Source organism: Macrotis lagotis, chromosome 1 (genome assembly GCF_037893015.1).
Source record: "Macrotis lagotis isolate mMagLag1 chromosome 1, bilby.v1.9.chrom.fasta, whole genome shotgun sequence".
NCBI classification, from domain to species: domain Eukaryota; kingdom Metazoa; phylum Chordata; class Mammalia; order Peramelemorphia; family Peramelidae; genus Macrotis; species Macrotis lagotis.
The window spans coordinates 96,928,426-96,942,483 of NC_133658.1; the positions used below are offsets into that span (position 1 = coordinate 96,928,426).

Below are 14,058 nucleotides of genomic sequence, written 5' to 3' on the forward strand. Positions count from 1 at the left end.
AAAAGAAATAATGAGCAGGCAGAGATTCAAAAAAATCTGAAAAGAAATGAAATGATACTGAGTGAAGTGAGTAGAACCAGAAGAACCTTATATATTTAAAAAAACATTGTGCAATGATAAGATTTAATTGTTCTTAGCAATATATTTGCTGTGTGGCATTTCAGTTGGTATATAGTGGAGACAATTCTCAACATGTGTTCAATCATACCTCATAGCTATGTCATATGACTCTGGGTGGATACAAGTTTGGTCTAAAGGATTTGGCTTCAGTGTAGCTTTGGAGGCTGTTTTGCTTTTTTTCTTGCCTTGTTTCTCATCTGTAAACTGAACATCCATTGGAGCTTCCACACCAATGCTCAGGACTTGATCCCCTGCTGAAGATTTATTTTGCAGACTGCTATCACAAAGAAATGGAGAAAGGATGGAAGATAGGCCAATAGGAAGGGTGATAGGTAGGACAACAGAAGAGGAGAAAAGAAAATGGAGAAAAAGAAGAAAGGAGCAAGGAACAAATAAATGGAAGGTGAGAGAAAGGAAGAATGAAGGAAGGGAGAGAGAGAGGAAGGAAGAGAGGGAGAGAAAGTTTTGGTTATCATAATATCTTTACCATAGATATGGCTACTTATTCATTTCATAGAAATGAACCTTTTATCACTGACTTAAATTCAAAGGGTACCTACATTGGCATGAATGCATATACAAACACAGATATAGGTATAGGTATATATGCATGTGTATGGATACATATATACACACATGCACACATGCATATATGCATGTAAACATACATGTATCTAAAGCCAAAGTTTATGTGCATGCATGCAGTCACATGAATGAAACCTACTCTAACATTCAGTTGCAAAAAAGGACAAATGTAGCTTTCATTATTCATCCAAAAATCACTTATTCAATGCATATTAAGGATATTATTTGTGACTAGCACTATGATAGCAGAATTCGAAAGTCAAAGTTTGCATAGCTAAATCTATTGGAGAAAATAAAGTTATTCATATGGAGATTCTGTGACCCATGAATCTTAAGGGTTAAAGGAAGTAAGTGGCTTCTCATATACTATTGTTGGCTTCCTGGCAATAACTTTTCTCTTTCCTGTTTCCACATAATTTTGATAATGCAAATTGTTCATTTCTGATATTGTCTCTTTTTAAAACTTTTTTATTATCATTTTCAATCCAAATATCAAGATCCTAAAAACATGGTCTTGAACCAATCACAAAATGATTATATTAGTGAGAAGGAAGAAACTGGGGACTCAGGTTTCTTGTGCTTTTCTAGAGAAGATACCTTATTAAAGGAAATAACAGTCAATAAGACTGGGCAGAGAGACCAGTGAAAAGATAGGCCATAAAGGCAAGGGTAACACCAACCAGAGATGAACAGATTTACTTTAAAAAGCAGAGGCTCTCAGAGTTATCATGAAGCTCATAACCTACTAGGATTCAGACAATTCTGTTGAATTAAAACTTCTATCTTTGACTGAGGCAATGCTTTGAAGACTTTCTGGATATTACCTAGGACTATGAATTGTGAGACAATTTTAGCCATTAAACTGCTAATTATCTTCACAGTATATAAAATATCTTCCTCAACCAAATCCTTGTTATTATAGTGTTTTACTGTATTAACAGTTGGACCTTGAAGCTGTAGAATCCTCTGGCAGAACTACTGATTAACTAATATAGGTAAAAAAGTTTTACCTGTGTAAAACTGTTCAGACAGGTCAATTATTGCATTGCATATGATCTGTAAATTGATGCATTTTGGAATGTAAAATGGCAAAATACGATTTATTTAAAAATGTTTGGGCCTTTCATTTTAAAAGCAATAAAAACAGTATCTGTACAGGATAATGTTAACCAGTGTGAATCCTAGGCAAAGTTCCTGCACCTCCCTAACCTTTATTTTAAGAAAAGTGCATTAAATCACCTTTGATAGATCATAATATGCCTTCAAAGCAGAGAAAATATTAAGTTCACTGCATTAGATTAAAAAATAATATTGTAAAATCAATTATTTTCCATATACAAAATCTGCTGCTATGAGGTTGGTTATGAGTTTGAGTCAATGGGAAAAAATAAGATAAGGAGGAAAAACTAAGTTCAAAATGGATAGAAATTCATTTTGAAGAAAAAAATAATAACTTATTTAAAAACCTTGTTTATCAAAAACTATTCAGTAAAGAGTAAACTATCTAGATGAACTTCTGAAAGGAATTATTTCATATGACAGAGTGATTAACTATGCTAATATCAACCTTTTAAAAAAACCTTAAAAAGAAACAGACTCGAGGCAGCTAGGTGGCACAGGAGATACAGCACCAACCCTGGAGCCAGGAGTACCTGAGTTCAAATCCGACCTCAGACACTTAATTATCCTTAATTATCTAGCTGTGTGGTCTTAGCAAGCCACTTAATCCCACTGCCTTGCAAAAACCTAAAAAAAGAAATGGACTCCAGAATATTGCAGGATGAAGTATACTTTGTAACTACAAAACTACTGGGATGATTATACCCACTTGGGTGTGGCCTGAATCATTCTACAAGAAAAAAGTAAAAAAATCCTAAACCTTGATTCAGAATAAGAAATGTCCACTAATATCAAAATCTTAGGAAACAGGCAAAGAACACTAGTTATTCAGGATAACATTTTAAAGACTCTTTTTAGTTTAAAATAAATTCAGCAAATCTTTCTAATAAATTATGAATCCTTAGATTTAATGTCTGGCTCCCCAAGATGGCAACAACATTATTTTAAAATATGTAGAGAATGGGCACCAGGGCATTATAAAGCAATATTTACAAAATGTACTTTCTCCAAAGGATTCTGAACCTTCAATGGTTGTAGGGCCTCAACTTTCTTCACCTGGGCAACAAAAAACTTGATTTTCAGTTCTTAAGTACAACAAACTGAATTAGAAGAATCACCTGCAGAATGTTCTGATGTATTCTTGATTGAATCTGATAAAACCTGCACATTGTTGGAAAGATTTGGGACCCAGTCCTTTCACATGCTTCAGTTGCTCCCGATTAATGAAAGGCCCATTTTTTTCTCGCCATTCAATGATATTTTTAGCACGGCTGGCATTCAGTCCTGCAATGTGCCTAAAGAGGAAAATAAATAAGGGAGATGGTAGTGATTATATGTTAAAAACAAACAAAAACTCCACTTTTTGGGTATCACTCAAAGAGCAAAGGAAAGCTTGTAAGTTAAGCAACAAGACAGAAAAAGAGTTTGCAACATTATTTTAAATTTTCAAAAGGAAAATTTAGCAGAAATTTCAAAACAGAAATTTAGCAGACAATTTCATTTGGGTATCACTCAAAAAGACACTACTGTTTTTCTTAATTTACGTGTCTTGTTTGAGGAGGGTCAAAAAGCAAGTTGAATTAAGGAAGAGGTCAACAGGAGAGAGAAGGGAATATAAAGTAGCAATAGTACTAAGAAATTCTAATAAAATGATTAATAATCAAGCATGAAAAGTCTGTTCCTCTTTCACTCTTTCCAGATAATTCATCTTCTTTGTCTCATCCACTCAGGTGATGAATTTGACCATTCTGATTTAACTTATAGGATAAGACAGAAGTGGAAGGTGGTATATAGCATAAGTTCTGTGACCTATTTTTTCCTGTGGGCTTGTTCTCATTAGTATAAAAAGCTCATTAAATACAGAAAGATATCTAACATGAATGTCCTATATAATGGATAGTAGAAAAGCAGTACCGTCAGTATAGGGATCATTGCCTACAACTTAGTGTACAAAATGGCCCAGATCTAGAAGACCTCATACTAGGAAAATAAGTTCAAAGAACAGATAATTGTTTAGTGTGAAACAGCAGGAGAGAGCTTGGATAAAGGAAGAAAGGAGTGGAACAAACATAGATTTTGACCATAATTTCATGTATGGTTCATGGGTATTTTAATCAGACCCCACACATGAAAGAAATAAGATAAAAGAAAAAGAGAAAAGGAAAGTTTGTGAGTTAAGGAACAAGACAGAAAAAAGAGTTTGGAACATTATAAAAAATTATCAAAAGGGAAATTTAGTAGACAAAAAATTTGAAAACAAATTTAGCAGACAAAAATTAAAGACATGGGGAAGAAAAAGAAATAGTCTAAAACTTGGGGTGACTAGAAACATGTATTTTTTGGTTGGTACTACTATGAATTTGTATGTAAGTAGTCCATTAACATATGATGGGAAATCTCTTATCTATGTTAACCTATGCACATTTACTTAACTTTTAGTCAGTGACACCAATGGATTCAATCTGTTCATTGTTTTGGATTTTACATACTGAAAGTGATAATGTGAGATGTTACTATAGTTTTGACTATGTCTTCTCTTCTGAAACTCCTTCCCTGTCCAAAGAGCTGTCAGTACCTTGCAGAGGTGATATGTATTTTTCTTGATTTCTTGGACCTGGTAAGTGAACCCACACATGCCCTTTTGCTCAAGCTGTGTTTGAGACTTGAGGAAAACAAAACCCATGAATCTCTCTGATCTATAGCCAGGAAATTCCCATCTCACCTTAATAGAATTTCTGAACAGATGTTGATATCCACTCCCACAAAGCTGACACACTCTTCCACCACACTATCAAGAGTTGCTTTGAGTAAAGTCTGGGACACATCATGCTGAAAAAACAAATTCAAAGACTAATGAAAAAATTAAAGGGATATCTTGTTATCGAAATAACATCACTTTGTCTCTGCCTCCCTTGAAGACCTGTGGAATATACAGTACCTAATGATAATTTTCTTCATTTATTTTAAGTACAATGATAATGTATAAAAAGAAGAGAAAAAATCTTACTTCTAGTACTTAAACTGAATTCTCAGAATTTGGAGCCTTCCTCTCTAATAAAACTAGATGATCTTTTCCTAACTATTCCTGCCCACAGTGAGTTTGCCTGCTCTGAAATTTTAAAACATAGACTCTTTCATCTCTCTATTCTTTTAAAAACAAAACGATAAAAAATCCACTAAAAATATGCCCCTACTATCCCGTTAAGATAGTATCCCTTCTCTTCTTCTTTTAACAATCAAACTGCTAGAGAATTTGCCATCACCTTCCCTCTTTAGGTTTTTTCACAAGGCAAATGGGGTTAAGTGGCTTGCCCAAGGCCACACAGCTAGGCAATTATTAAGTGTCTGAGACCGGATTTGAACCCAGGTACTCCTGACTCCAAGGCCGGTGCTTTATCCACTACGCCACCTAGCCACCTCTTATCATCTTTCCTCTTAAAGTGACTTCTGACATCATCATAATCAAAAGTGCTCCTTCAGGGTGGCTAGGTGGCACAGTGGATAGAGCACCAGCCCTGGAATGAGGAGTACCTGAGTTCAAATTCGGCCTCAGACACTTAATAATTACCTGTGTGGTCTTGGGCAAGGAGCACTTAACCCCATTTGCCTTGCAAAAACCTTTAAAAAAAAGAAAAGAAAAAAGTGTTCTTTTCTATCTTTTGACTAACTGGGAATGGCTCTTATAAATTTAAATCAGCTCAGTTATTTTTTGCTATGTTCTCCCATTTATGTGACTCTTCATGTCTAACTTATGCATTGATATGGGGCTTATAGTGGTATTAAGTATGTGATATTGCTCTCTTCCTAGTTTCTGCCAAAATGCTTTCCAGTTTTCCCAGGAGTTTCTATTAGATGCTGAATTTCTACCCCAGGAATTAAGTGGTTTTAAGGCTTATGTTAATTTGCTTTTTATGTGCTATACCTAATCTATTCCAATGATCAACCATTCTTTTTTCAATTTCATTTTGATGATGACTGCTAGGTAATATGTGATATAGATCTAGTGCTGCCAGGATCTCTTCCTTCCTACCTTTTTCATTATTTCCCACAAGATTATTGTTTTTTATGGCCCTTCAGGTGAATTTCATTACTTTTCCTAGTACTATAAAGTAATCATTGATAGTTTTAAGGGTATGTAGCTGAATAAATTAATTTAGGTAAAATTTTTACTTTATAATATAGGCTCACCTTACCCATGAGTAAATAATATTTTTCCAGTCATTCAGGTCAGCCTTTAGTTTTGAAACTGTATTCATGGAATTCCTTTTTTATCTTGGCAAGCAGATTCACAAATATTTTATGCTTTCTTCAATGGAAGTTATCTTGAATGGAATTTTACTTTCAGTGTCATTTTGCTGTGTTTTGTTAGTAATGTGTAGAAATGTTAATCATTTATGGGATTATATTTTATATCCTGAAACATTCTAAAGTACTAGAATTTAAGAATATCTTGAAGGACCAAGCTGTGTCAATTGATGCAGTACTTTTTTCTTAATCTCTAAGGCAAAGAAAATAGAGATTTTTTTTGCATCAGTTAAAATGTACTTGATTTTCATATAAAATGTTTCAATTAATTTTTAATTGTATCTTTAAGTAAAATAGCATAGCATGTGCAAAATACTATATCAAATGGAATCTAATGGGTGTTAGGGGGAAAACTAGCATTTCTAGTATGAGGGTTTGCCAAGCATTTTTCAGGACTATTCATCCTCCTTAGGTGGTTCACCTTTCACTCAACTCTCACCTGTAGCTCCAAGAAGCTGGGGCAGGCACAGCAGTCACATCTGATAAAAGCATTTTAGCAGATAGGCTAGACCAGATTAAGAGTAACCAAAAAGCCTAAAACCCACTGATGAGTTAAGGGGTGTCTGCTCCAAGTATGTGAGAATGTCCCCCTGATAGAATAAGTGGATGAGAACAATTTGTTCCAACAGCCACTAAGGTGAGTGAAGCATATAAGGCTAGCTTTTGATACATAATATAAAATAATCCTACTAAGGAGAAGAGCAACTTATTCTCATACTTTGTAATGTTTCTAAAAAAATTAATGTTGAATTTTGTAAAAAACAAAAAAAATCTTTTCTGTATGAGCTGATATCAATGTTATCTAAATTTTTTTTATTTTTCCAATTATTAAGCATGTATTATTTTCTCCTGAGGAGGTGACAGTGGGAAGAAGGTAGGTACACAAAATTCTTGTAACAAATAACTATAATTAAGCAAAACAAATTTCAGTACTGAGGACTCTAAAAATGTATCTTTATTATTGTTTTTGGTTTTATTTTTATAATATTCAACCAATTCCAATTTCTTGATATAAATTTAGCCTGTTCATAGTTTAAAAATCCTGGGGTAGTTTTCTATGATGTCTTATTATATTTTGTTTTAAAATTTTATATTACTGTTCACTAGGGATATTTTTGATATTTTTTCTCTGTTTTGTCTCTCCCTGGTTTAGGCATCAAAATCATTTTTGTAAGACAAAAGGTATGTGGTAGGATCTGCTCTTTTTTCCATTTTTGCAAACAGTTAATGTCATTAATTGTTCTCTGAATGTTTCATTTGTGTGCTTACAAACTGATGCAGTAGAGTCTTTTTCTTTGGGAATCCATTTGTTGTGAATTCAATTATTTAATCTTTGACATTTGTAATTTGGTTTTCCTTTTTAAAAATCAAGTTAGCTAATGATTATATATTTTATTTGTCCTCCCTTTTTCTGTCCTTAGGAATTCTGAATTCAAAGGGTTTTTGTTTTTGCTTTCAGTTTCGTTAACATCTTGTCTGATTTTCATAATTCCTATTTGTTGTCTCATTTGGTATTTTAAAAGTCTGCTGGTTTTCTAGCTCTTTTAGTTACACATTCAATTATTGACATATTTCTTTTGTTGACAGAAATATTTAGAGATAAAAATTTTTCTGTAAAGTCTACTTTTTACTACATCCAACAAATTTTGATGTTTCATTATCATTTTCTTTGAAATTATCTACGGTTCTATAATTTAGTTACTAGGATTGTTTGTAAGATTTTATTCCTTACATAGTGCCAATTCTCATAAAGGTACTATGCATAGCTGAGATGAGATATTTTGATTCTCATTCAGTACTGGATCAGAGATTTACAATACATAACTTTTCTAAAATTCTCTTCAGGTTTTTAAATTATCCTCTAAGGGAGAGGAGAGATTTGCCTAGATCTGAAAGAGAGAGCATGCTGAAGCCTTCAACTATCAAGGCTTATACTATTTCTCCTTTTACTTCATTTACTTATTATTTAAAGAATTTAGGAGCTGTATCACTAGGTACATACATATTGAACAGTAATATCAACTTGTTACCTAGGGTGCCTTTAAAACACAATTCTGTTTCCCTGTTAATCTTTTTCAATAAGGATTGGTCTTATTATTTCCAGTTCAAAGACCATGACAAGCACCTCTGCTTATTTTGTTTGTTCTAAGTCCTTTATTTTAATTTAACCTTTGTGAATCTTTCTGTTTCAAGTATGCTTCTTAAAAACCACATATTGTTAAAGTTTGCTAAGATATTCTATCTTATTCTTCTCTTCAAATTAAGACAAATGTACTACCTATTTCACTGGGTTTAACAAAAAAATGCTAATAATGATTGTTATTATTATTATTACTGCTTTTGTTCTTCATAGATGGAAGAGATTACTTCAGAAGATAAAGCAGGTTCATGAAAGAACTGAGATTTGACAAATGGGCTAGAGTTCAAAAAATGGAGAAAGAATATAGTCCAATGAAAGCAAAGGAAAAGATAGAATTTAATCTTGTCCATATTCCATATTCCAGAGATCATGGTGGTCTAGCTTGGTGAATATATACTATTAGTCTAAAGTGACTTTCTATAGTTTCAATTTCCTATGTCTCCCCTCATTTATATATAATGCAAGCTCCTTTGGGATAGAAATTGTCTCACAATTATTTTCAGTGTTGGCAGGCAATCACATTCACTGATGTCAATAATGAGTTCAGCTATGCAACTCTAACAGCAAGATTACTAGGGTTCAAGTTTTACAAGTCTCATCCCTGAATCTAAACCAATAAACTAAGTCGTATACACTGTAGGTTTTTATAATAGCAACTCTTCCTGCCCTCTCAGCATCATCAAAGAAGAACAATGTGTCTTACAACTTAAAAGTTATCTTTCTCTGAAAGAGTGCCATTATAGGGTTGTATCTACAGTTGTTATTATATTATCATTGTAATTTACTGATAGGGACAATGGATATTATACTATCTGACATACATCTGAGAACCAGGAAGGAAACACAAAAAAACTTCTGGGTAGTCCAATTCATATATTAAAGCTCACTTTACTTAGGAAAACACTTGGAAATTCTAATTTGAAACCTGATGACTCCTTCTTTAGATTTGGTATTTGCTAGCTAATACTCGATATTTGTGAATGACTGTACTAATAACTGTATCTAATTCCAAAATATTACATTGCTTACTGATTAAGATCTACAATCAATCAAAAAGGTCCAGCTTATTTACATAGGAAAAAAGTCAGAAGGATAAAAAATGGTCATTATTCAAACTATGATATGTAAACAGATGGATAATCCACAGAAAAAGTTCATTAGTATCTAGGTCCTGTACTCAAAATAAAATATTATTGTACTCAAAATATTTACTTAATTGAAACGAGCATTCTTTACAAGATGCTGACTGCAACCTCAATTTGCTCACCCTGTGAGATCTTGTATAAATTTGTAACAGGTCTAGAGTCCACTCAAAATGCCGGAAAATCTTTCTCACTTTCTCCTGATGTCACAATGGAATATGTGATCAGTACATGGATTATCTTCTTGCTCAAGACACAGTCCATCTTTTTTCATTCATTCATTCATTCATTCACTCATTCATTCATTCATTCATTCCTGACATTCTTTAAATCCACTGGGATTATTTGACTATAATATGATGTAAGCCTTTTCACATCCACAATGTATCTTTCTTTTACCCATTGGATGATCCTTAACTTCAATTCCTCAAAAACTATTATATCATATTGCAAAACAATAACAATTGCAAAAATATTGGAAGACAAGAAGAGATATCCATTAAATTTCTACTTTGTATCAGCCACTTTATAGGCTTTATAAATATTATCTCATTTAATCTTTACAATAACCCTTGAAGGTTGTTGTTTATTATTATTATCCTTATTCTACAGTTGAGGAAACTGAGGCAAAAAGTAGGTAAGTTATTTGCCCTGCTCTAGAATCTAGATCCTAAAACTATAGAAAATCCAAAATCACAGTTGACTCAAAAATGGACAAACAATTTAGGTAATCTTAGGTCTGCCTTAAAATAATTATTCAAGTACACTAATATAACAGTTAATTTGCATTCTTACTTTAGTTAGGTTTAGCAAGTGCTACAAAAAGGCAAGGTACTTTTAATTTCTTAGTGGAGGAATGCACATCATCACTATGACAGGCAAAGGCATGAAGTGTAAAAGTAAACACAAAACAACAAAATGATAATACAACTGTATAAATGTAGGTGCATACTGACTAGTCTGTATCATACAGACAGAACGCAACCCATAGAGCAATTGAAAATTCTGTCCATAATACTGTTTAAAAACACCAAAGAAAATTAACATCAATGAGATTGTTTATTAGTAATGGAATTTAAAAATATAATATGCATTCCATGAAAATTATTATTTTATTTTTCCCTCATGAAATTAAAACCCACAGGCAGGTCACATAAAATAACACTGTGGGTTCATACAGCCCAAAAGTCATATTTTGGAAAGCCTTGATCTAGAGTATACCATTATTCAAATGCATATGATCATCACTAGTATAATATTCAATTAAATTAGTATTAAATACCTATGATACATAATAGTTATGCATCACACAAAGCAAATACAAAGACAAAAATAAAAAGATAGTCCCTGCCTAACTGAACTTACATTTGTAGTATAAAGAAATTTATAGTATATACACAAGATATATGAATGATAATACAATTTCAGGGATGGAGAAGAAAGAGTGCAAATGACTGGGAGGATCAGAAAAGGAGCATGTAGGACCTGGTATTAGATCTGAAACTTGAATGCAACCAAGGATTTGAAGATGAAGGAATGAAAAGGGAGAATTCCAGGAAAGAGAAACAGTCTACACAAAAGCGAAGAGTAGAGTCATAGAACATTTATGTATGAGAGGGGAAAAGAAGGTAGGCAAGTTTTACTGGAAAAGAATGTGGGGGCAGGGGAGACATAAGGGGAAAAAGTAAAATTAATCTAGAAATACAGGACAGAGCTAGATTATGAAGAACTTTAAGTACTGTTAAGGGCTCTTAAGGGGTCCCCTGAACTTGTATTTTTGAGTTGCCATATTTTCCAGAATCACTGGACCTAGAGTACTAATAGGAGGTCTTGAAGGTGCCAAGAATGAAGCCCACCTCCAGTTGACATAATTTGTTGTTTGTACCCAAGTTGGATTCTGTGTGTGTATCCTTTGGAGGAAATTCAGGCACCAGCTAGTCTGTGCCAGGTTAGGAAACTGCTTGTGCAGCTAGGGTCCTATGCAAGTAAACAGAGCCTCCTATCTTCATAATCCAGTGATTTCCAAGAGAAAAGAATGTGGTTTTTGCCACTGCCTTGCTCTTCAGGAAGGATACTGCACCTTTCTGCCCTCATAAAACTCCCCTGCCTGTTTTCTACTACTCTCTTTGTAGAACAGTCATAAATATGTAAACTTATATGAAGACCGTGAACTCTTTGATTTCACATACATGATCATTTCTCTTGTAATAAATCTGGTTTATCATAAGACCTGTGATGTTGTAATTGTCTATTGATAATACCAAAGAGACATTTCAATTTTACCTTAGAGGTGATAAGGAATCAGTAAAGCATTGAGCAGTGGAATTATTTAGTTAGAATTAGTTTTTTGTAATTATCAACTTCAGCTCTGTGAGGATGGATTGAAAAGGAAAAACTGGAAATAAATCAATTAAGAGATTATTTAAGTGGTACAGACAAGAGGTAACAATATGGACCTGAATTGGGAGTAGTAGATATATGAGTAGAAAGAAGGGGATAACTAATGAAAGAGTTCTTGACCAATAAGCTCCCTGGGAAAAATGCAAACACTGCATTCTCCAAGAAGCAATCAAACCCAAACCCTTCCTTTTCATTTAATTCTAAGTTATCCGCACCATCTATCTAAGATATGGATAGGCTAACCCAATAATTGACTCAGCTGCATTCAATAAGTTGGACCACAGAAAAATCTGAATAATAATTGCTTTTCAATCATTATTATTTTTTATTTGGATAGTTATTCAGGTCAATCGCTTAACTATAGATTATAGATCCTCATTTTAATATGTTGAGGCTGATATCAACAGATCATCAAATCTCCAAGGTTAAACATCTCAAGAATCCATGATAAGCAACAAGAATGCAATTTCATAAGCATTATGATTTTAACATAAGCATAAGACAGCCACCTCAGACTATATTTTTTTTTCTTAGCCAAATTCATCTTCTAAAAAATTTACAAAAATTTGGCAGGGTAATCTTATATTCTGTGCAACTCACCATCAGGAGACTTTTTTGGATAAATTATTTCTTTTGTATCTTGGAGATATTTTAAAAATGAATTCCTGACATTTTTTTCTGAATATTTTTGGTCAGATCTTACAAACGTCACCTTTTAAAATGTCAGTGCTACTTCCTCATATACTGAGGTGGCAGCATTCAAATTTGGTGATTTCATTAACACTGTTGATGAAGGAAAATTTGTTTCTTCTCGTGCTTATTTGATATGCATATTCCAAAAGCAATATCAATGACTAATAATCTCAGCATAATCTGACTTAAGTGGATTTCACATTGCCTTCTCTGACAGTACTATTTTTCACAGTTATTTTTTAGGTAATTTTGCTTGTAACCTTCTACCTTATTCTAATATAATTCTTAAGTTTGTACTTTGTGCATTTTCTTTGTCCTTTACATTTATGTATTTCTGCCCATTTAAGGAAGGGGAGAGATGACTGAAGTGATTTCTGGAGACTTTGTGTTGAATTTGTGATAAATCTCTAAATTTTCTGAAAATAGAAATGCAACTAATAATTATCTACACATTTGACAATTTATCCATTTTTCAGTCAATAGCTTGTTTTAGTGAGTTGACATGGAGCTACTATAATTTTATGAAGTATCCTCTCATCTTTTTCTAACTAAAATGGCTATAATTTTGACTTTTATAATAACCAGTAAACTGTACAGAGACAGTTGATTCTGAAACAACTTTCACACTGGTAACCATATCTGTCACCTCTTGATAAACTTCTTAAAGAAAGTATCTATAATATGTTGTCATGTAACTTCTAAATGTTTTACAAGTCTTTGCTCTCTTTTATTTCCTTATCTCAAACTACATTTTAAAGCATTTTTAACATCCACAAGTCACTACTTCCATACTTTTGTAAAGAAGCATCAAGGTATATACTGACTTAGTTTTCAGGATTTTGTCAAGTTCTTTATAGAATTCCTCTATTCCTTCATCCAAATTGGGTAAAAAGCAAGATAAAAATAGATATCCAAATGAAAGAGAGGAAATTTAATATCATATTTGTCAGTGAGATATCCATATCTGGGAAATGGCTCTGAAAGAATTGGTTATTGTCTTTTACTCTTGAAGAAGATGAAAAATGACATCAATAAGTTGGGGTCAAGGTACAGTGTGTCAGATCAATATGAGTTCAGAAGGTTCTACCACAGGATGAGCACAAATAGTCCACATGAAAACTTGGGATGAAAGTGTCTCTTTAAATTTGCTACTCTCAAATTTCTTTTTAATTACTGCAATTCTGCTCCATTCATTGCGCACAGCATCTTCTTTGAAGTAAGCACATCATGATAATTGGTCTTGTGCTAATGTCTCTATGTCTCACAAATGATTCCAAGTTCTTTAGAGAAAATCGTAAGTATGTTCTTGTATGTCTTCTTCTGACCTCTGTGCACATACATGCCTATATGTTTTCTTTAAATAATCTTTTAGGGAAATGTACTCTGCACATTTGAACAATGTGGTCAGAACATGGAAGTTGCATTCTCTGCAGTATAGTTTGAATACTTAGTAGTTTAGCTCAAGAAAGGAACTCAAGGGTCCCACATCTCATCTTGTAAGTGATCTTAAGACTCTTCCTCAGACAATTCAAATGGAAGTGATTCAGGTCCCTG

The 14,058-nt window shown here is 33.1% G+C and overlaps 1 protein-coding gene across 5 annotated transcripts in view; it reads right to left on the reverse strand.

The window, feature by feature from the left end:
- Positions 1-14,058, reverse strand: part of SRBD1 (S1 RNA binding domain 1) — a 312,756-nt gene that overhangs the window by 38,069 nt on the left and 260,629 nt on the right. For 4 of the 5 annotated variants that reach the window (XM_074205166.1, XM_074205151.1, XM_074205132.1 and 1 more), the window contains 3 exons: positions 4,547-4,653; positions 2,943-3,119; positions 209-397 (listed from right to left, as the gene is read on the reverse strand). In XM_074205166.1, the coding sequence (XP_074061267.1) occupies positions 209-397; positions 2,943-3,119; positions 4,547-4,653 (473 nt within the window). The remainder of the gene's footprint in view (positions 1-208; positions 398-2,942; positions 3,120-4,546; positions 4,654-14,058) is intronic. The other variant, XM_074205157.1, reaches the window with a different exon arrangement.